This window comes from Aotus nancymaae, unplaced genomic scaffold, assembly GCF_030222135.1.
Source record: "Aotus nancymaae isolate 86718 unplaced genomic scaffold, 86718_ANA_hifiasm-v0.15.2.pri h1tg000041l, whole genome shotgun sequence".
Classification (NCBI taxonomy): Eukaryota; Metazoa; Chordata; class Mammalia; order Primates; family Aotidae; genus Aotus; species Aotus nancymaae.
Window position 1 is genome coordinate 29,756,473 of NW_026988455.1, and position 24,590 is coordinate 29,781,062.

At 37.3% G+C, this 24,590-nt stretch overlaps 1 protein-coding gene across 4 annotated transcripts in view; it reads left to right on the forward strand.

Annotated features, from left to right (window-relative positions):
• Positions 1–24,590, forward strand: part of GKAP1 (G kinase anchoring protein 1) — an 81,266-nt gene that overhangs the window by 54,027 nt on the left and 2,649 nt on the right. For 2 of the 4 annotated variants that reach the window (XM_064361618.1, XM_064361619.1), the window contains 4 exons: positions 11,225–11,326; positions 15,160–15,222; positions 15,815–15,878; positions 24,082–24,152. In XM_064361618.1, coding sequence (XP_064217688.1) covers positions 11,225–11,326; positions 15,160–15,222; positions 15,815–15,878; positions 24,082–24,152 — 300 coding nt within the window. The remainder of the gene's footprint in view (positions 1–11,224; positions 11,327–15,159; positions 15,223–15,814; positions 15,879–24,081; positions 24,153–24,590) is intronic. The other 2 variants (XM_012472148.2, XM_012472147.2) reach the window with 1 other exon arrangement.

Sequence of the window (24,590 nt, forward strand, 5' to 3'; positions counted from 1 at the left end):
GGAACTGCAAGAACAGACGTCCTGAATTATAAAAGGCCCTAGACTGAATGTTTAGGAAACTGAAAAATTCTGCAGCTAACAAGTTTGTGGTTAAGCAAGTATGGATGACATGACTGGAGAAATAGATGGGATTTACGTCATAAATGTCTTTTCTGTAAAACTGAGAAGTTAGAATTTTATCCTATACAGCAGGGCAAGCTGTAGCCCATGAATCAAATCTGGCCAGTGGTCTTTTGTTATAAGGACTGTAAGCTAAGAATGGTATTCACGTTTTCAAAATACTATTTAAAAACAGAAGAGTCTGGCATGGTGGCTTATGTCTTTAATCCCAGCAACTTGGGAGGGTGAAGTGGGCAGATCACTTGAGGCCAGGAGTTCAAGACCAACCTGGCCAACACGGCAAAACCTCATCTCTACTGAAAATACAAAAATTAGCCAAGCATGGTGGCACATGCCAATAATCTCAGCTGCTTCGTAGGCTGAGGCATGAGAATTGCTTGAACCCAGGAGGTGGGGTTGCAGTGAGTCAACATCATGCCACTGCATTCCAGCATGGGTGACAGAGCGAGACTCTGTTTGAAAATTAAATAAATAAATGATTTTAAAAATTAAAAAAGGAAAGAATATGACTGAATGCTGTGGTTCACACCTGTAATCCCAGTACTTTGGGAGGCCGAGGCCGGCAGATCACTTGAGGTTAGGAGTTCAAGACCAGCCTGGCCAACATGGTGAAACCCTGTTTCTACTGAAAATAAAATAACTGGGTATTGTGGTGGGCACCTATAATCGCAGCTACTCAGGAAGCTGAGGCAGGAGAATCATTTGAACCCAGGAGGCAGAAATTGCAGTGAGCCAAGATTGCACCACTGCACTCCAGCCGGGGGGACAGAGCAAGACTGTCTCAAAAAAAAAAAAAATGTGTGACAGACTGCATAAAACCCATAAAGCCTAAGATGTTTGTTGTTTGGCCCTTTACAGAAAAATTTTGTGAGCCTCTGCTACAGACCAGCATTACCCAAAATATATTATCTGAGGGAGAAAAAGATGCTTTCTCTCCTCATACCCCAGTCCTGGATATATGGGACCAGGAAGAGTGTGACCTACTCCAAGACCCTCACTGCCACATCTTAAATTCATCACACAGAGGAAGTGTGTTACCTCTCAGACCTCTATGTTTGCATTTATTTTTCTCATCATAACCACTAGTCTCTTACTGCATCTTAACTGTGAACCTGTTTTTTACCCTATATTGACCTCCAATCCATCAGTTCTCCCAGCTTGAAACTTGTAGTAATTTCAGTAATGTCCCCATGAACACTTTACCCTTATCTTCTTTAATTTTCTGTGATGCCCTTCTTGCCAGTATGGAGCATTGGCTCTCACAATATTGTCTACCTTGCCTATTTTAATTCTCTGGCCACCAGGTGTTTAAAAAGTATTTTTTAAAACACTGCTAATGTTCTCATCTGAAAATCAATGCTATGTAACTTTTGCCATAGTCTCATTTCTACTTAGCAGTCCTTTGGTCTTTCTAACTTTGACAGATTCCTATAGTAGCCATTACAAATTTGAAAAATCTGGTTCCCATCTGTTTCCATCTTTTCCTCTCTTCAGTGGATGTTATCTCTTTGTTTACTACAAAGACTGGTAAATTCAGTCATACAGCAAATTAACACCATCTATTAATATTTGTGTTATATGGTATACAAGGAATGCTTTAATAAATTTTTACTCTAATGCAGCAATAAGATTTGTATATAAATAACACTATTTCTTATGGAAAATCTATTTTCAACTTAGTAGTGGGGAATCCTTGCCTACCCTGATGTACTCGTGAGGTTCTTTCTGACGTTGAATTAAATTTAATGTTTTCCTATCATTCCTCGACTTCCAAATTTTATGTACAATGCAAGCATATTAGTCTGTTCTCATGCTGCTATGAAGAAATACCCAAGACTGGGTAATTTATGAAGGAAAGAGGTTTAATTGACTCACAGTTGCACGTGGCTGGGGAGGCCTCAGGAAACTTATAGTCGTCGTAGAAAGCACCTCTTCACAGGGTGGCAGAAGAGAGAATGAGTGCTAAGTCCATTAGATCTTGTGAGTACTCACTATCACAAGAAAAGTATGGGGGAAACTCTCCCATAATTCAGTTATCTCCACCTGGTCCTGCCCTTGACACAGGACCAGGGAATTATTACAATTCAAGATGAGATGGGTGGGGACAAGCCAAACCATATCATTCTTCCCCTGGCCCCTCCTGAGTCTCATGTCCTCACATTTCAAAACACAATCATGCTTTCTCAACAGTCTCCCAAAGTTAACTCATTCCAGATTAACCCAAAAGTCCAAGTCCAAAGTTTCATCCAAGACAAGGCAAGTCTCTTCTGCCTCTGAGTCTGTAAAGTCAAAAGCAAGGTAGTTACTTCCTAGATACAATGGGGGTACAGGCATTGGGCAAATACACCCATTCCAAATGGGAGAAATTGGCCAACATAGAGGGACTATAGGCTCCCATGCAAGTCTGAAATCCAATCGGGTAGTTATTAAACCTTAAAGTTCTGAAATGATTTCCTTTGACTACACATCCAGATCTTGCTAATGCAAGAGATAGGCTCCCACAGCCTTGGGCAGCTCTGCCTCTGTGGCTTTGCAGGGTATAGCCCCCACTTACTGCCTGCTTTCATGGCCAGTGTTGAGTGTCTGTGGCTTTTCTGGTGCAAACTGGGTGGATCTGTGATTCTGGGATCTGGAGGACAGTGGCTCTCTTCCCATACCTCCGCTAGGCAGTGCCCCAGTAGGAACTCTGTGTGGGGACTCCAACCCCACATTTCCCTTCTGCACTGCCCTAGCAGAGGTTCTCCATGAGGGCTCTGCCCCTATAGCATACCTCTACCTGGACATCTAGGCGTTTCCATACATCCTCTGAAATATAGGCAGAGGTTCCCAAACTTCAGTTCTTCTCTTCTGTGCACCCACAGGACCAACATCATGTAGAAACTGCCAAGGCTTGGGGCTTGCACCCTCTGAAGCAAAGGCCTGAGCTGTACCTTGGTCCCATTTAGCCATGGCTGGAGCAGCCGAGACACAGGGCACCAAGGCTGCACCCAGCAGAGGGGCCCTGGACCCAGCCCAGAAAACCAATTTTCCCTCTTAGGCTTCCAGGCCTATGATGGAAGGGGCTGCTGTGAAGGTCTCTGACATGTCTTGGAGACATTTTCCCCATTGTCTTGGTGATTAGCATTTGGTACCTCCTTACTTGTACAGTACACTTGAATTTCTACCCAGAAAGTGAGTTTTTCTTTTCTACTGCATTGTCAGGCTGCAAATTTTTCAAACTTTTATACTCTGTCACCTCTTGAATTCTTTGCTGCTTAGAAATTTCTTTTGACAGATACCCTAAATCATTTGTCTGAAGCTCAAAGTTCCACAGATCTCTAGGGCAGGGGCAAAAAGCCACCAGTTTCTTTGCTAAAGCATAGCAAGAGTAATGTTTACTCCAGTTCCCAATAAGTTCCTCGTCTCCATCTGAGACCACCTCAACCTGGACTTCGTTGTCCATATCATTATCAGCAATTTGGTCAAAGCCATTCAGCAAGTCTCTAGGAAGTTCCAAATTTTTCCACATTCTCCTGTCTTCTGAGCCCTCCAAGTCTTTAGGAAGTTCCAAAATTTTCTATATTTTCCTGTCTTCTGAACCCTCCAAAATGTTTCAACCTCTGCCTGTTACCCAGTTCCAAAGTCACATCCACATTTTCAGGTATCTTTTTAGCAGCCCCCGACTCTCTGTGGTACCAATTTACTGTGTTAGTCTGTTCATACATTACTATAAAGAAATACCTGAGATTGGATAATTTATAAAGAAAAGAGATTTACTTGACTCACAGTTTTGAATGTTTAGGGAGACCTCAGGAGACTTACAGTTACAGTGGAAGGCACCTCTGCACAGGGTGACAGGAGAGAGAATGAGTGCCAAGCAAACAGGGGAAGCCCCTTAGAAAACCATCAGATCTTGTGAGAAGAGTGTGGGAGAAACTGCCTCTGTGATTCAGTTATCTCCACCTGGTCCCACCTTGACACGTGGAGATTATTACAATTCAAAATGAGATTTGGGTGAGGACACAGCCAAACCGTATCACCAAGCAACCATGTTAATTAACATGTATGGTTAGCATATTCACTTCTTCCTTTTTCATTGGTTATGATTTTCCTTTTTCATTATGATTTTCCCCTTTGTAGTTCATATCTTCTTATTTTTTAAAGCCACCTGAGATCATTTTTGGATAGAAGAAATCGTATTTGTATATTTCAGCAACTACTTAGGTTCCTCAGGGCCTTTATAGAACAAAGTTGTGTATATACAAGTTTAATTAAATAATTAGGTAGCAGTATGATATAATAAAACCGAAGTGACAGTATGACATACTGGAAAGAAAACAGACTTTGAAATAAAACAGTTTTATCAGTTGTATTGCATTGGAATGAAATTACCTGCCTTTCTTACACTATTAGGAAAGTTATAGATTATGATTTAGATGTTTAGCAGAACATGTTTTATATCGTATGCACTTAATAATTGTTTTTTGTACAAGCAAATAATGGTAAGCCCCCCAAAAGATACACTGTTAAAATACCACAGTAATTTACAGGAAGGGGGATCAGAGAAGGCTTTGTGAGGACAAAATAGCATTTGAATTAGGAACAGAGTAGGATTTGGGTTTTCTTTGCTTTTTTCTTTTTAATTTAAATTTAAATTTCTGTGGGTACATAGTAGGTATATTTATTTATGGGTTCCAGGAGACGTTTTGATACATATAGTGCTTACATAATCATATCTTGTAAGCATTTATCCTTTATGTTACAAACAATCCAATTATACCCTTTTGGTTATTTTATTTAATTTTGAGACAGAGTCTCACTCTGTTGCCCAGAATGGAGTGTGGTGGCGTGATATCAGCTCACTGCACCCTCTGCTGCCTGGGTTCAAGCGATTCTCCTGTCTCAGCCTCCTGAGTAGCTGGGATTACAAGCGCCTGCCACTGCGACTGACTAATTTTTGTATTTTTAGTAGAGATGGGATTTCACCATCTTGATCAGGCTGGTCTTGAACTCCTGACCTCGTGATCCACCCACCTCGGCCTCCCAAAGTGCTGGGATTACAGGCTTGAGCCACTGCGCTTGGCCATCTTTGGTTATTTTTAAATGTACAGTTAAATTATTATTGACTATAGTCACCCTGTTTTGCTATCAAATACTAGGTCTTATTCATTCTTTCTAATTTTTTTGTACCCATTAACTATCCTCACCTCCTGCCCACCCCCTCACTGCCTTTCCCAGCATCTGGTAACCATCCTTCTACTTTGTAACTTCATGAGTTCAGTTGTTTTAAATTTTGGATCTCACAAATAAGTGACAACATGTGATGTTTGCCTTTTGTGCCTGGCTTATTTCACTTAGCATAATGACCTCCAGTTCTACCTATGTTGTTGCAAGTAACAAAATCTTTTTTTATGGATGAAGAGTACCCCATGTATAAATACACATTTTCTGTATTCATTCATCTGTTGATGTACACTTAGGTTGTTTCCACATCTTGGCTGTTATAAACAGTGCTGTGATAAACATGGGAGTGCAGATATCTCTTCAGTATAGCGAATTCCCTTTCTTTTGGGTATATACTTAGCAGTAGGATTGTTGGATCATAGGACAGCTCCATTTTTATTTGATTTTTGTATATGGCAAGAGATAGGTGTCTAGTTTCATTCTTCTAGGTTATCCAGTTTTCCCAGTGCCATTAACCCAGTGTATGTTCTTGGCACCTTTGCCAAAAGTGAGTTCACTGTAGGTGTGTGGATTTGTTTCTGGGTCTCTATTCTGTTCCATTGGTCTATGTGTGTGTTTTTATGACAGTACCATGTTGTTTTGGTTACTATACCTCTGTAGTATAATTTGAAGTCAGGTAAAGTGATTCCTTCAGTTTTGTTCTTTTTGCCTAAGATATCTTTGGCTATTCTGTGTCTTTTGTGGTTTCATATATATTTTAGGATTTTTTTTTTCTATTTCTGTGAAGAATATCATTGGTATTTTCATAGGGATTGCATTGAATCTGTAGGTTTGGGTGGCATGGACATTTTAACAATATTCATTCTTCCAACCCATGAACATGGAATATATTTCCATTTTGTTGTCTCTTCTTCAGTTTCTTTCATCAGTGTTTTATAGTTTTCATTATAGAGATCTTGGTTGGTTAATTCTTAGGTATTTACTTGTATTTATGGCTACTATAAATGGGATTACTTTTTTGATTTTTTTTTTTCAGATTGTTCACTGTTGGCATATAGAAATGCTACTGATTTTTTAAGGTTGATTTTGTATCCTGCAACTTTACTGAATTTATCTGTTCTAATAGTTTTTTTGTGGCGTCTTTAGGTTTTTCCAAATATAAAGTTATAACATCAGCAAACAAGGATAATTTGACTTCTTCCTTTCCAATTTAGATGCCCTTTATTTCTTTCTCTTGTCTGATTGCTCTCACTCGTACTTCCAGTACTGTGTTGAATAATGTGCTCTTCTAGATCTTAGAGGAAAGGCTTTCAGTTTTTCCCTAACCAGTATGATACTTGCTGTGGGTTTATTTTATATGGCTTTTATTATGTTGAGATATGTTCCTCCTATGCCCAGTTTTTTGAAGGTTTTTATCATGAAGGGATGTTGAATTTTATCAAATGCTTTTTTCAGCATCAATTGAAATGATCATGTGGTTTTTGTCCTTCATTCTGTTGATATGATGTATCATATTGATTGATTTACATATGTTGAACCAGCCTTGCATTCCTGGGATAAATCCCACTTGGTAAAAATGAATGATCTTTTTAATGTGTTGTTGAATTCAATATTTTTTTCCTCAAGATTTTTTGCATCAATATTCATCAGAGATATTGGCTTCTAGTCTTCTTTTTTCGATATTTCTTTGTCTGGTTTTGGTATCAGGGTAATAATGGCCTCATAGAAGGAGTTTGGAAGTATTTCCTCTTTTTTCAGAATAGTTTGAGTGGGATTGGTATTAATTCCTTAAGTGTTTGGTAGAATTCAGCAGTGAAGCCATTGGGTCCTGGGCTTTTCTTCATTGGAAGACTTTTTATTATGACTTAAATCTTGTTACTTATTATCAGTCTGTTCAGATTTAAGATTTCTTCATGGTTCAATCTTGGTAGGTTGTATGTGTCTAGGAATTTGTCCATTTCCCCTAGATCTTACAATTTATTGGCATATAGTTGCTCATAGTAGCCATTACTGATCCTTTTCATGTCTGTAGTTTTAGTTGTAATGTCTTTTTTTAAATCTGTTTTTTGGGGTCTTTTTCTTAGTGTGATTAATGGTTTGTCAATTTTAATTTTTTAAATCTTTTTTTGTCTTTTTAATTTTTTATTTATTTTTTCTTTCCAATTTTGTTTAACTTTTCAAAAAATCAACCTCTGTGTTGCTTTCTTCATTTCAGTTTATTTCTTTTGTATTGCTTTCTTCATTTCAGTTTCATTTATTTCTGCTCTGATGTTTATTATTTCTTCTAATTTTGTGTTTGGTTTGCTCTTGCTTTTCTGGTTCTTTAACATTAATTGTTAGGTTGTTTATTTGAAATTTTTCTTCTTTTTTGATGTAGGCACTTACAGCTATAAATTTTTCTCTTAGCCTTCATTGTATCCCATGGCTTTTGGTGTGTTGTTTCTATTATCATTTGTTTCAAGAAATTTGTCAGTTTCCTTCTTAATTTCTTTATTGACCCACTGATCATTTAGGAGCATATTGTTTAATTTCCATGTATTTGTATAGTTTCTGAAATTCCATTTGTCCTTGATTTGTAGTTTTATTTCATTGTTGTCAGAAAAAGTTCTTGATAGTATTTAATTTTTTGAATGTTTTAGGACTTGTTTTGTGACCTAACATAGATTCTAGCCTTGAGAATTAGATATCTATGTGCTGAAGAAAAGAATGTGTATTCTGCAGCTGTCAGGTGAAAAGTTCTGTAAATATCTATTTAGGTCCATTTGGTTTATAGCGTAGATTAAGTCCAGTGTTTTTTTTGTTGTTGTTGTTAATTTTCTTTCTAGAAGATCTGTCCAATGCTTCAAGTGGAGTGTTGAAGTCACTAGCTGTTAATTGGGGCCCATCTCTCTCTTTAGCTCTAATAATATTTGCTTTATATATCTGGGTGCTGCAGTGTTGGGTGCATATGTATGTAAAATTGTTATATCCTCTTGCTGAACTGACCCCTTTATCATTATATAGTGACCTTCTTTGTTTCTTCTTATAGTTCTTGTCTTGAAATCTATTTTGTCTGAAATAAATATAGCTATTCCTACTCTTTTTTGGTTTCCCGTGGCATGGAATACTTTTTCCATCCCTTTATTTTCATTCTGTATATCTCTTTGTATGTGAAGTGTGTTTCTTGTAGGCGACATATCATTGGGTCTTATTTTTTTAATCCATTCAGCCATTCTATAAAGACAATAGAATTTCAACACGCAGAGATGAAGAAGAAACTGGGATCTCTTGAGTAAAAGTGTGGTGGTGATGAAGTATAAACCAGTTTAATTAACATAGAAGGTTTATAGAGGAATGTAATATAAATTTGGTAAGTTAAATTGGAAAAAATTGTGGTGGATTTAAAGCCTGGTTTATAATTTAGTCAGCAGACATTAAAGAATGTTTGAAGGATTTTGAGCAGAAAGCAAAGTTTATTATAGTAATATTAATTTCACTGCAGTGCCTAGGAAAAAACTGAAGGAAAGTGAAGACTGTACTAATTATTAGTAAGGATATAGAACAGCATTAACATACCACTAGTTGGAATGTAAATTGGTTTAACCATTTTGGAAAACAATTGACATTAGCTTTTAAAGTTGAAGATAGTGGGCATGACCTTATGTTCTAGAAATTCTATCCTTAGATTAAACCTTGAAGACATGTCCAAAAACATGTTCAAAACACAGTTGTTTGTGACAACAAAAGAATAAGAGAAGTGAGTAGGCCGGGCGCGGTGGCTCACGCCTGTAATCCCAGTACTTTGGGAGGCCGAGACAGGTGGATCACGAGGTCAAGAGATGGAGACCATCCTGGTCAACATGGTGAAACCCCGTCTCTACTAAAAATACAAAAAATTAGCTGGGCATGGTGGCGCATGCCTGTAATCCCAGCTACTCAGGAGGCTGAGGCAGGAGAATTGCCTGAACCCAGGAGGCGGAAGTTGCGGTGAGCTGAGATCGCGCCATTGCACTCCAGCCTGGGTAACAAGAGCAAAACTCCGTCTCAAAAAAAAAAAAAAAAAAAAGTGAGTAAGCTGTAGTAGTTATTCATTAGCAACATGGATGCATATCAGGAGCATAGCATTTAATGAAAAACACAAGTCACCAAATAATAATTTAATTTTTCCTCCTTTTTTTATGTCAATTTCAAAAGGGCTTTCTATTCAAAGATAATCATATTCATCTAGATTTTTAAAAATACATGTTTTTTTCAAAAGTAAAATGGTATTCTATTATTCCATGATTATTTACTCAGTATAAAATAATTTTGATAAAAGGAAATTTTAGACAATAAAGTGAAATATTTTGTAATCTCATGTTCACAGTTATAATTAAAGTTTTGCTATATAATCTTATTTGGTGGTTATAGTAGCAATTAAAGGATATTTATACTTGTCTTACCTCACTCCAATTCATTTTCCACATAGTGTGAAAAGGGATCCTTTACAAACATAAATCTCACATAATTAAATCTAAAATCCTTCACTGCTTTCTGTTTTACTTAGAATAATGTGCAGACTGTTCTTACAGCTTACAAGGCCCTCCAAGATCAGGTCTCTACTGGTTTTTCCAAAGTCATCTTGTACTACCTTCCTCCTTACTATCTTAACATGCTGGCTTATTTTATTTTTTTTTCAAATTCTGCAGGCCCTTCTTTGTCTCAAGGCCTTTAAACATAACTTTTTTCTACCTGGAAAGCTCTAACTTCCCTTTTTTACTTAGTCAGTTCCTACTCATGACACAAGTTTCAATTTAAGTGTCACCACTTTAGAGAGCTTTACTAATCAAGGAAAGAAACAAAGAATCTTTCAATTCTGTTCACTGTTGTGTTCCCAGCTCCTAGAAGTTTAGAGGCTCAGTGAGTATTTGTAGAGGACTACATTGATGTTGCTACATTACTCCTTAGGTAAATAGAATATTCTTATTCTGATCAAAAGTATGACTTTGGGGTGATTATTTTACACTGAATTTGTTTATTTTGGTATATGGTGCAAGATGACAGGGGTATAACTTGATTTTTCCCAGTTAGCCATTTGTCTTATATCCTATCATTATTCTGTATTTCAGCATTTTCTCACTTTTTAAAAGTATCATTCTTACATTACAATAAATTCTTATATCTCAAGTCTCTTTCTGGACTTTCTTTTCTAGAACATTGTTCTGTCAACCTAGGTGCCATAATTTTAATTATTTTGCCTTACAGTATATAATTCATAGGCAAATCCTTCATCAAATTAACTTTTGTTTGTTTCCATCCTGAATTCTCCCAGATGAAGTTTTTACTATCTTTATAAGTTCCAAAGAACAAAATCCTATTGGAATTTCTGTTGAAATGTTATTAAACTTACAAAGTAACCTATAGCCTTCCTAGTTACAAACAATACTTTGTTCTGTGTCATTTTCAAGATTTTATAATTTTCTTAGTGTTGGTCCTAATCACTTCTTAGTTTTATTTTTCTGGTTAGTTTTTCTTGCTATTGTGAGGAAATTATTTTTCTTCTTATGTCTTCTACCTGTTAATTGCTAATATAGAGAAAAGCTATTTATTTTAGTTTTTTAAAAAATATTTTTTACTATTTGTATTTTCAGTCATTTTTCAAATTTTTGGATTTTTAAGATAGACTAATAATAACAGCTTGTCACAGAGCACTTTTAATGTGTTTATTCCAGAATAGAAATATCCTCTGAAAGCCCTGATATTGTTTGTCAGTATGCTTAGGTTAACTATAAACACTTCCTTGTTTGCATTGTATATGTTAGGATTTTATAATTGAGTGAAAGTGGAAATGTAGTCAACAGCATAAGGTGGCCTCAGAAAATTAAGGTCAGAATTTTTCCTCTTATACTTTTCACAAAGGAATATTGTAAACCATGATTAGCAGAACAATCAAAGTCCTAAAATGTTGTTTCTCTCTTTTCAGGAAGTGGTTCTGAAAGATGGAAGAATTGAAAGACTAAAGTTAGAGCTTGAAAGGAAAGATGCTGAAATCCAGAAGCTGAAAAATGTGATCACTCAATGGGAGGTTTGTGTCCATTTACTGTTGTTAAAGAAAATAATTTATAATTCTATAAATTTTCTCATTTTCTGTTTTTCTTATATGTAGATATTTTTAATATGCAATTGATGGGAATAGTCATTCTATTTTTTATGTTCTTAAACTTTGATTAATGGCTTAGAGTCTGAATGATTATTTATTTATTTATTTATTGAGTTTGAGATGGAGTCTCATTCTGTTGCCCAGGCTGGAGTGCAGTGGTGTGATCTTGGCTCACTGCAACCTCCGCCTCCACCTCCTGGGTTCAAGTGATTCTCCTGCCTCAGCCTCCCAAGTAGCTAGGACTACAAGCATGTGCCACCATGCCCAACTAATTTTTGTAGTTTTAATAGAGACAGGGTTTCACTATGCTGGCCAGGTTGGTCTTGGACTCCTAACCTCGTGATCCGCCCACCTCGACCTCCCAAAGTGCTGGAATTACAGGCGTGAGCCACCACGCCCAGCCTAGCATAATGTTTTTAAGGTTCATCCACATTTTAGCATATGTCAAAATTTCATCCCTTATTATAGCTGAGTAATTTTTCATTGTATGTATATAATATATTTTGTTTACTGGTGCACAAGTATCTGAGTCCTTGCTTTCAGTTCTTTTGGGTATATACATACCTAAGAGTGGAATTGCTGGATTATGTAATTCCACATTTAACTTTTTGAGGAACTGCCAGACTTTTCCATGGCACCCATGTCATTTTACATTCTCAGATTCAGCAGTGATCAAGGGTCCAATTTCTTCACATTTTTGCCAGCACTTGTGATGTATACAGTTAATTTTTAACTACAAGTCTTACTTCTTCTCTTAGATTTTTTAAAAATCTGTTTTTTAAATCTATTATTCATCTCAAATATCATTTCTTTTGACTATTAATTTACTCAATAATTATTTATTAGTGTCTATAACATGCCAGATACTTTTTGAACTCTGTGTATGTGGTGGTGAAAAAAAATAAATCAAGTTCCAGCCCTGATGGTTCTTACATTTTCCTTCTTCCTCTACTCATGCCTTTAAGAATCATTCCTACTAAAACCTTTTCTGATTGCACTCACTCATTTACCTTGACTTTTAATTTATATTTTCCTTTGCTTTTGTTGTACTAGGCACAGGTAATATACAAAGATGTGTTAGCAAGAAGCTTATAGATTAATGGGGAAGATAAACATATAAATAGTTGCAGTACAGTGTAGAATTTGATAGAGTGCTCCAGAAGAACAGACAGAGGAATGAATGAGTTGCTGCTATCAAAAATTGGTAAGGATCTCACAGAAAAGATGATTTTTTCAGGTAGAGAGAACTGTGTATACAAAGGCATGGAAATATGATGGAAAGTACATTGTGGTTGACATTGAGAGAAATGGGAAACTAGAAGTTGAAATTGCAGATATGAGTTGGGGTCAGAATTTGAACGCATTTGGATTTTAGGGCATTAAAGATCTCTAGAAGGGAAGTGACATGATAATTATTAAGTACCTGGTACATTATTGGCATTAAATAAATAATTGTTATATGAGTTAATATTAGTCAAAGAAGAATGATACTTGAGATGAATAACAGATTTAAAAGCAAACTAGCCGGGCGCGGTGGCTCACGCCTGTAATCCCAGCACTTTGGGAGGCTGAGGCAGGTGGATCACGAGGTCAAGAGATCGAGACCATCCTGGTCAACATGGTGAAACCCCGTCTCTACTAAAAATACAAAAAATTAGCTGGGCACGGTGGCGCGTGCCTGTAATCCCAGCTACTAGGGAGGCTGAGGCAGGAGAATTGCCTGAACCCAGGAGGCGGAGGTTGTGGTGAGCCGAGATCGCGCCATTGCACTCCAGCCTGGGCAACACGAGTGAAACTCCGTCTCAAAAAAAAAAAGTATACTTTTTAAAAAGCCTAAGGGAGGAGGCAAGATTTGTGGTTTAAAATAAAAGGTATACATAAGTGCTGGAAAGGATGTCGAGAAATTGGAACCTGTTCACTGCTGGTGGAAATGTAAAATGATGCAGCTGCTATGGGATGATATTGGGAAGATATTTGGAATGAAGATGCATGTAGCTGAGGCTTGGAGTAAAGACAGTCTGGTAAAACAATGGATAAGTATAGAGTGTAAGAGGAAGAGCACATCTTTAACTGGTTTGGGGAATGAGAACTAATAGATTTTATTTTGGACATGCTGCATTTGAAATGGCTGCTCTTTTAGACACAGTGCAGTAACTACACATGTGTGTATAATTTTATTAACTTTGTATGCTCTCATGAAATTAAATATACTAGTAAGAATGTTATGTATTTCATATGTGCTCTTTATTATGCTATTATGCTTTATTATGCTCTTTATTATTAAGCTATATGTTATTGGTATTTTATACATTTATATTTTTATATATGCAGTTTTTAAGCAATGCAAATAATTGTCATAGGTAATCATGCTCATTTGCAATTTTTTGCTTTATGAGTTGATTTTAGACCCTAAACCTTGAATAAGAGGTACCTCCACGAAGACTGATCTGAACCTTGAACAAAAGCTTGAGCCAGAGATAGAGTTTGGTAAAATACTAACATAGATTGAAGCCCTGAGGGTGGGAATTTCATAGTGAATGTAGTTTCATATTCACAGCGAATATTTCTATATTCATAGCGAATATAGTTGTAGTTGAGTGTATGTGTTTTCCCCCATTATATTTCTATGTTTCCATTTGACTGATCTCCCTTGTTCATTTCTGAGCTTCTCAGCAGTCCTCCTCTGTTTATATTCAATATGGTGCTTACTTTGGTTTACTATATTGACTGCAATATTACTCAGTAAACATTATTGACTTATCAGCAATTTAATGGACAGAGTACTATTTAGTAAAAGCCATCTTTATTGGATTTAAAATACATTTTAATTTGCTTTACAAAAAAGATTTGAATCTGGTAACTTCTTTTTTTTTTTTTTTTTTTTTTTTTGAGACGGAGTTTCACTCTTGTTACCCAGGCTGGAGTGCAATGGCGCCATCTCGGCTCACCGCAACCTCCGCCTTCTGGGTTCAGACAATTCTCCTGCCTCAGCCTCCTGGGTAGCTGGGATTACAGGCACGCGCCACCATGCCCAGCCAATTTTTTGTATTTTTAGTAGAGACGGGGTTTCACCATGTTGACCAGGATGGTCTCGATCTCTTGACCTCGTGATCCACCTGCCTCAGCCTCCCAAAGTGCTGGGATTATAGGCTTGAGCCACCGCGCCCGGCCGAATCTGGTAACTTCTATACATATGTATGTATATGTTGAAAGGAAAAAATGTTTCTTATATTAATGTTTTCTTAGGCTTTTGTTTTTCTATACTATGTTAAATGCATTGTTTTTTCTAGTGTATTAATGTATTACAGCTTTATAAATGATTCAGGCCCGGACATGGTGGCACATGCCTGTAATCACAGCACTTTGGGAGGCCAAGGCAGGTGGATCACTTGAGGTCAGGAGTTCAAGACCAGCCTGGCCAACATGGTGAAATCCCATCTCTACTAAATATACAAAAATTAGCCAGGTGTGGTGGCACACACATGTATTCCCAGCTACTAGGGAGGCTGAGGTAGGCGAATCGCTTGAACTCGGTAAGTTGACGTTGTGGTGAGCCGAGATCGTGCCACTGCACTCCAACCTGGGTGACAGAACAAGACTCTGTCTCAAAAAATAAAAAGTAAATAAGTGATTCAGAGAGGGTTATTATGAGACATGTTGAATAAAGGTGGCATAGGGGTAAAATTGCCTAAAATCTGGATATTAATGTAGGAACAATCCTTCTTGCTCATAAATGTTTACTTGTATCATTTATGTAGTGTGAGAAGAAGCTAAGCCATCTGGAAAAAAGAAATTTTGAAAAAGAGTTGAAAGATACTTGGGTAAATTACTAATGCACACAAGCCAAAAATTTTAACAGTGATTAGTCAGTGAAACTAACAATTAGTGAATCCTCAACTGAGAAGGTATAGAACTGCCCTATAAAATTAAAGCTTAAATTTAAAAATTCATTTTTCTCTGTCACACTAGCCACATTGCTAGTGTTCTTTCAGTAGTCGCATATTGGACAGTGGCAAATACAGAGCAGATGTAGAAAGTCCTAGTATATTGCCAAGCAGTACTGGTTTAGAACTGTGACTCATTTTCCTTTTGGTTTTCATTTAAATTATTTTGAATTGTATAAGGGTTATCTGAGGAAGAAAAGAAGATTCTTTAGGAAAATTTAGTATTATCCTGAGTTTTCTCCACTTTTAGCCCTCTCTTCTTCAATTTTCAATCGTGTATAATATTGATATCTATTATTTTTGCCAGACATTTAAGTTGTAGATAGTTCTGAATACATTTTCTTCCATCCTCTTTCTTTCAAAAGTAATTATATCCTTAAGCAAGCCTAGAATTCAGAGCTCTGTAAGTTGACAGTAAATTATATCACTTACTTTTTAAAAAACTAAATATTTTTTCTTTGACTATTAGGCAAAGTATAAGGAAGTAAAGGCAAGAAATGCACAATTATTGAAAATGCTTCAGGAAGGTGAAAGTAAGTGAATTTTATATTTTTGTAATTAAAAGTTCATCTTAATATCTGAAGATAACTCGCAAATGTGTGATTTATCAACTCAACAAAATAGTGTTTGATAACACAATAGGGTGACTATAGTTAACAATAATTTATATATTTCAAAATACCTAGAAGAAAAGATTTAAGTACCCTTAACACAAAGAAATGATAAATGTTTGCATTACCAGGTATCATAAATACCTATTTGATCATTACACTTTGTATGCATGTATCAAAATATTACAGGCACCCCATAAATATGTATGATTATATATGCCAATAAAAAAATTGAAAAAAAGACTCAACAAAGTAAAAAGGTTTCTCAGAGTGATACAAGCTGGATAGCTGACCAGGCATGGTAGCTCACGCCTGTAATCCCAGCACTTTGGGAGGCCAAGGAGGGCAGAATACTTGAAGCCAGGAGTTTGAGACCAGCCAGGCCAACATGGTGAAATTTTGTATTTTTAGTAGAGGCCAAGGTCTCTACTAAAAATACGAAAATTAGCCACGTGTCGTGGTGCACACCTGTAATGCCAGCTACTCGGGAAACTGAGGCATGAAAATTGTTTGAACCTGGGAGGCAGAGGTTGCAGTTAGCTGAGATCGCACCACTGTACTGCAGCCTGGGTGAGCACCATCTCCCTGGGACAGGGTACCTGGGGGAATGGGTGGCTGTGGGCGCAGCTTCAGCAGACTTAAACATTCTTGCCTGCTTACTCTAAAGAGAGCAGTCGATCTCCCAGCACAGCACTTGAGCTCTGCTAAGAAGCCGACTCCTCCTCAAACAGGTCCTTGAGCCCTGTGCCTCCTGACTGGGAGACATCTCCCAGCAGGGGTCGACAGACACTTCATACATACAGGAGAGCTTCCTCCTCTCTCTGGGAGGAAACTTCCAGAGGAAGGAACAGGCAGCAATCTTTGCTGTTCTTTGGGCTCCACTGGTGATACCCAGGCAAACAGGGTCTGGAGTAGACCTCCAGAAAACTCCAGCAGACCTGCAGCAGAAGGGCCTACTAGAAGGAAAACTAACAAACAGAAAGCAATAGCATCAACATCAACAAAAAGGAAGTCCACACAGAAACCCCATCCGAAGGTCACAAACATCAAAAACCAAAGGTAGATAAATCCATGAAGATGAGGAAAAACCAGAGCAAAAAGGCTGAAAATTCCAACAACCAGAATGCCTCTTCTCCTCCAAGGATCACAACTCCTCACCAGCAGGGGAACAAAACTGGACAGAGAATGAGTTTGACAATTTAACAGAAGTAGGCTTCACAAGGTGGGTAATAAGAAACTCCTGTGAGCTAAAGGAGCATGTTCTAACCTAATGCAAGGAAGCTAAGAACCTTGAAAAAAGGTTAGAGGAATTGCTAACTAGAATAACCAGTTTAGAGAAGAACATAAATGACCTAATCGAGCTGAAAAACACAGCATGAGAACTTCATGATGCATACACAAGTATCAATAGCCAAATCAATCAAGTGGAAGAAAGGATATCAGAGATCGAAGATCAACTTAATGAAATAAAGTATGAAGACAAGACTAAGGAAAAAAGAATGAAAAGGAACCAACAAAGCCTCCCAGAAATATGGGACTCTGTGAAAAGACCAAAGATTGTTGTGACGGGGAGAATGTAACCAAGTGGGAAAACACTCTTCAAGATATTATCCAAGAGAACTTCCCCAACCTAGCAAGACAGGCCAACATTCAAATTCAGGAAATACAGAGAACAGCAGAGATGCTCCTTGAGAAGAGCAACCTCAGGACACATAAGCTTCAGATTCATCAAAATTGAAATGAAGGAAAAAATGTTAAGGACATCCAGAGAGAAAGGTTGGGTTACCCACAAAGGGAAGCCCATCAGACTAACAGTGGATCTGTCTGCAGAAACCATAGAAGTCAGAAGAGAATGGGGGCCAATATTCAACATTCTTAAAGAATTTTCAACCCAGAATTTCATATCCAGCCAAACTAAACTTCATAACTGAAGGAGAAATAAAATCATTTACATACAAGCAAATGCTGAGAGATTTTGTCACCACCAGGCCTGCCTTATAAGAGCTCCTAAAGGAAGCACTAAATATGGAGAGGAAAAACTGGTGCCAGCCACTGCAAAAACATACCAAATTGTAAAGACCATGGACACTATGAAGAAACTGCATCAACTAACGGACAAATTAACCAGCTAGCATCATAATGACAGGATCAAATTCACACCTAACAATATTAACCTTAAATGTAAATAGGCTAATTGCCCGAATTAAAAGATACAGACTGGCAAATTGGATAAAGAGTCATGACCCATCGACGTGCTGTATTCAGGAGACCCATCGCATGTGCAAAGACACACATAGCCTCAAAATAAAGGGATAGAAGAATATTTACCAAGCAAATGGAAAGCAAAAAACAACAACAACATGGGGATTACAATTCTAGTCTCCAGTAAAACAGACTTTAAACGAACAAAGATCAAAAAAGACAAAGAAAGGCATTACATAATGGTGAAGGGATCAATACAACAAGAAGAGCTAACTATCCTAAATATATATGCACCCAGTACACAAGCAACCAGATTCATAAAGCAAGTTCTTACAGTCCTACAAAGAGACTTAGACTCCCACGCAATAATAGTAGGAGACTTCAACACCCCACTGTCAATATTAGACAGATCAATGAGACAGAAAATTAACAAGGATATCTAGGACTTGAACTCAGTTCTGGACCAAGCGGACCTAATAGACATCTACAGAATTTTCCACCCCAAATCAACAGAATATACATTCTTCTCAGCACCACATTGCACTTACTCTAAAATTGACGACCTAATTAGAAGTAAAACACTCCTCAGCAAATGCAAAAGAATGGAAATCATAACAAACAGTCTCTCAGACCACAGTGGAATCAAATTAGAACTCAGGATTAAGAAACGCACTCAAAACTGCATAACTAAATGGAAACTGAGCAACCTGTTCCTGGGAAAATAAACTAAGGCAGAAATCAAGAAATTATTTGAAAGAAATGAGAACAAAGACACAATATACTAGAATCTCTGGGACATAGCTAAAGCAGTGTTGAGAGGGAAATTTATAGCACTAAATGCCCACAGGAGAGAGCAGGAAAGATCTAAAATCGACATCCTAACATCACAACTAAAAGAACTAGAGAAGCAAGAGCAAACAAATTCAAAAGCTAGCAGAACACAAGAAATAACTAAGATCAGAGCAGAACTGAAGGAGATAAGAGACATAAAAAACCCTTCAAAAAAATCAGTGAATCCAGGAGCTGGTTTTTTGAAAAGATTAACAAAATAGACTGCTGGCCAGACTGATAAAGAGGAAAAGAGAGCTGAATCAAATAGACGCAATAAAAAATATTAACAGGGATATCACCATTGATCCCACAGAAATACAGACCACCATCATATAATACTATAAACACCTCTACACACACACAGACACGCACACACGCACACACACAGACACACACAAAATCTGGAAGAAATGGATACATTCTTGGACACATACACTCCCAAGACTAAACCAGGAAGAAGTCAAATCCCTGAATAGACCAATAACAAGTTCTGAAATTGATGCATTAACTAATAGCCTACCAACCAAAAAGCCCAGGACTAGATGGATTTACAGCTGAATTCTACCAGAGGTGCAAAGAGGAGCTGGCACCATTCCTTCTGAAACTATTCTAAACAATAGAAAAGAGGGTCTCCTCTCTAATTCATTTTATGAGGCCAGCATCATCCTGATATCAAAACCTAGCAAAGACACAACAAAAAAAGAAAATTTCAGGCAAATATCCCTGATGAACATCAATGCAAAAATCCTCAATAAAATGCTGGAAAACTGAATCCAGCAGCACATTAAAATCCACCACGATCAAGTCAGCTTCATCCTTGGGATACAAGACTGATTCAACCTATGCATATCAGTGAACATAATTCATCACATAAACAGAACCAATGACAAAAACCACATGATTATCTCAATAGATGCAGAAAAGGACTTTGATAAAATTCAACACCCCTTCATGCTAAAACCTCAATAAACTAGATATTGATGGAATGTATCTCTAAATAATAAGAGCTATTTATGACACACCCACAGCCAATATCATACTGAATGGGCAAACGCTGGAAGCAATCCTTTTGAAAACTGGCACAAGACAAGGATGCCCTCTCTCATCACTCCTATTCAACATAGTATTGGAAGTTCTGGCCAGGGCAGTCCGGCAAGAGAAAGAAATAAAGCGTGTTCAAATAGGAAGAGAGAAAGTCAAATTATCTCTCTTTGCAGATCACATGATTGTATATTTAGAAAACTCCATCATCTCATCCCAAAATCTCCTTAAGCTGATAAGTAACTTCAGCAAAGTCTCAGGATACAAAATCAATGTGCAAAAATCACAAGCATTCCTATACACCGGTAACAGAGAGCCAAATCATGAGTGAACTCCCATTCACAATTGCTGCAAAGAGAATAAAATACCTAGGAATACAACTTAAAAAGGGATGTAAAGGACCTCTTCAGGGAGAACTACAAACCACTGCTCAAGGAAATCAGAGAGACACAAACAAATGGAAAAAAATTCCATGCTCATGGATAGGAAGAATCAATATAGTGAAAATGGCCATACTGCCCAAAGTAATTTATAAATTTAATGCTTTTCCCACCAAGGTACCATTGACTTTCTTCACAAAATTAGAAAAAAACTACTGTAAATTTCATATGGAACCATAAAACAGCCCGTATAGTGAAGACAATCCTAAGCAAAAAGAACAAAGCTGGAGGCATTATGTTACCTGACTTCAAACTGTACTACAAGGCTACAGTAACCAAAACAGCATGATACTGGTAGCAAAACATATATAGAGACCAATGGAACAGAACAGAAGCCTCAGAAGTAACACCACACATCTACAACCATCTGATCTTTGACAAACCTGACAAAAATAACCAATGGGGAAAGGATTCCCTGTTTAATGTAGTGTTGGGAAAACTGGCTAGCCAAATGTAGAAAGCTGAAACTGGACCCCTTCCTTACACCTTATACAAAAATTAACTCAAGATGGATTACAGACTTAAATGTAAGACCTAAAACCATAAAAACCTTACAAGAAAACCTAGGCAATACCATTCAGGACATAGGCAGAGGCAAAGAGTTCATGACTAAAACACCAAAAGCAATGGCAACAAAAGCCAAAATAGACAAATCATATCTAATTAAACTAAAGAGGTTCTGCACAGCAAAAGAAACTATCATCAGAGTGAACAGGCAGCCTACAGAATGGGAGAAAATGTTTGCAATCTATTCGTTTGATAAAGGGCTAAATATTCAGAATCTACAAGAAACTTAAATTTACAAGAAAAAAACCCCATCAAAAAGAGGGCGAAGGATTTGAACAGACACATCTCAAAAGAAGATGTTATGCAGCCAACAAACATATGAAAAAAGGCTCCTCATCACTGGTCATTTAGAGAAATACAAATCAAAACCACAATGAGATACCATCTCACGCCACTTAGAATGGTGATCATTAAAAAGTCAGGAAACAACAGATGCTGGAAAGGATGTGGAGAAATAGGAACGCTTTTACATTGTTGGTGGGAGTGTAAATTAGTTCAAAACTTGTGGAAGACAGTGTGGCAATTCCTCAAGGATCTAGAACCAGAAATACCATTTAACCCAGCAATCCCATTACTGGGTACATATACCCAAAGGATTATAAATCATTCTACTATAAAGACACGTGTACACAAATGTTTGCAGCACTGTTCACAACAGCAAAGATTGGAACCAACCCAAATGCCCATCAGTGATAGACTGGATAAAGAAAATGTGGCACATATACACCATGGAATACTATGCAGCCATAAAAAGGGATGAGTTCATGTCCTTTACAGGGACATGGATGAAGCTGGAAACCATCGTTCTCAGCAAACACAAGAACAGAAAACCAAACACCTCATAAGTGGGTGTTGAACAATGAGAACACATGGACACAGGCTGGGGAACATCACACACTGGGGCATGTCAGCAGGTGAGGGGCTAGGGCAGGGATAGCATTAGGAGAAATACTTAATGTAGATGACGGGTTGATGGGTACAGCAAGCCGCTATGGCACGTGTTATATTAACAAACCTGCACATTCTGCACATCTATTCCAGAACTTAAAGTATAATTTAAAAAAAAGATGGGAAACTAATAAAAACAGTAACACAGTTTTACACGTTAAAATGGTTAAATACATAAATATTAAATACGGTGCTTTACCTTGAATAAAACCTGAAGTTTGCTTGTGGGGAGTAGGTCTTGGAAGCGTTGCAGGTTGTGTGTTACTGCTTCGTGATGGAAGAATTGAAAGTTGTTAGACCAGATGGGTGTGGCTGCTAACATAGTGAACTGAGGTAACTGGTAGATATTTAAGGAGTACATGTGGGTGTGGTTTTCTCTGTTCATAAAATTGTACTTAAGTGGATTGAAAATGTGTTATGTTCAAGTTGTTACCTAATACATCAACCTCATTGAAACAAATTTGTGTTTTCAAAACAAGGATTATAGGAGAACTGGCTATAATTGAAATATTACATAATTACTAAAAATCACTAGTTTTTAGCAAGTGTTTATAATCCTGGGGATGGAGGAGTAGAAAGCATAATTTGTAAAAGTTGCCTAGTTGATTCTTGAGAGACTGAATTGATTCTTGATAGGGTGTTTCATCTTATTGAGCATCATATTAAACTATGAAAATAAATCTAAACTACAATCTTACATTGGCAGAGCTGTGTATCATAACATATCAGTACTTATATATTTCAACATTTCCTCCTTTGCTAATTTTATTACGGTTTTACTTCTCTAGTCTCTCCTAGTTTGTTTTTAGAGGGAGGAGTTAGTTTTTCATACATTAGCCATTACCATGAATTAAGGACGTTCTCAGCCATGTGAAAATTTCTGAAGCTTAGTAGGCATAGGGCCAAAATATAGATATCTTGCTTCTCCCAAGAGAGAGAAGCCTCTAGACAAATGAGTAGTTCTAAGAGACCACACATGTCATATGATCATTTGTGATCCATGAGGTACATTTAGTTGACAGTGCTTTCTTGGTATGAAAAGTCAGAGAATAATAATTTTATTGGCATTATAGTATGCTCACCCAACAATTCAAAAAAAAAAAAAACTCTACATTGTTTTTATTTGTTTGTTTGTTTAGAGACAAGTCTCACTCTGTCACCCCGGCTGGAGTGCAGTGACACGATCTTGGCTTACTGCAACCTCTGCCTCATGGGTTCAAGCGTTTCTCCTGTCTCAGCCTCCTGAGTAGCTGGGATTACAGGCATGCGCCACCATGCCCAGCTAATTTTTGTATTTTTAGCAGAGACAGAGTTTTGCCATATTGACTAGGCTAGTCTTGAACCCCAACCTTAGGTGATCCGCCCAACTCGGCCTCTCAAAGTGCTAGGATTACAGGCGTGAGCTACCAAGATTGTTTTTAAAATCTTGCTTTAAGATTAGTCAAGGTATTTAAAGTTTTTTCCATATGTGAAATTTGTTTTCTTGTATCCTTCTCCTAGAGAAGATTAAAAATTAATCATGGGTCATATTTGTGCAATTTTAAAAATGTATATATTTTTTATTTGACAGAGTCTTGCTGTGTCGCCCAGGCTGGAGTGCAGTGGCACAATCTCGGCTCACAGCAACCACCACCTCCCCAGTTCAAGGGATTCTTACACCTCAGCTTCCCAAGTAGCTGGGATTACAGGCATGTGCCACCACACTTGGCTAATTTTTGTATAATATTTTTTAGTAGAGATGGGGTTTTGCCATGTTGGCCAGACTGGTCTCCAACTCCTGGCTTCAAGTGATCTGCCCACCTTAGCCTCCCAAAGTGCTGGGATTACAGGCATGAGCCACCACGCCCAGCAATAAATATTTTAACACTATAGAAAATGTAAAATTTCTAAGAAAAAATGCTGTGGTGATAATGATCAGAATTTACTGGTGAAAATGTAAAACAAACAAACAAAAATTTACCAGTGAAAAGTAAGAGCTATACAAGGTCAAGAAGTACATTCTTTAAGTAAGACAAGAAATCACTGTTCTGATTGCACTGCTGTGTCTTAGTTCTCTGAAGTATTGTTTTCAACTGCTGTTTTTCCTTTTTTGTCAGTGAAAGATAAGGCAGAAATACTTCTGCAAGTTGATGAATCACAAAGTATCAAGAATGAGCTCACTATTCAGGTAAGGAACTGTGGAGTATATATGACTGGTTTTCTTAAGCTGTCTCTAGTCTTGAATTATTAAACTTGACTAAACAAATACAGCCCATCAACACTGTAAGAAAGTAGTATAAATTATACTTTATTATTATGTGATAGCACATAAATGAAGATTCTGCTTATAGCACTAAAAGAGGTAGATATGTCCTTCTCCCTGAAGAATGGGGGACAATAAGTTTGTATTTTAATGAACTGTGACTATAGAGACAGAAAGGGCAGATGGAACTTATTCTATATCCAGGCTTGATTTTTCTCCCCTTCACATCCTTATTGTCTTCTTCTCTCAGGACCGTCAGTTTGCCCCATCTTTAATATAGAGCTGTGTACAATACCAAATGGAAATTATAGGGAGAGTTTCTCCTCTGCTGCTTATCCATTTAGTTGTCAAAAACCTATCATT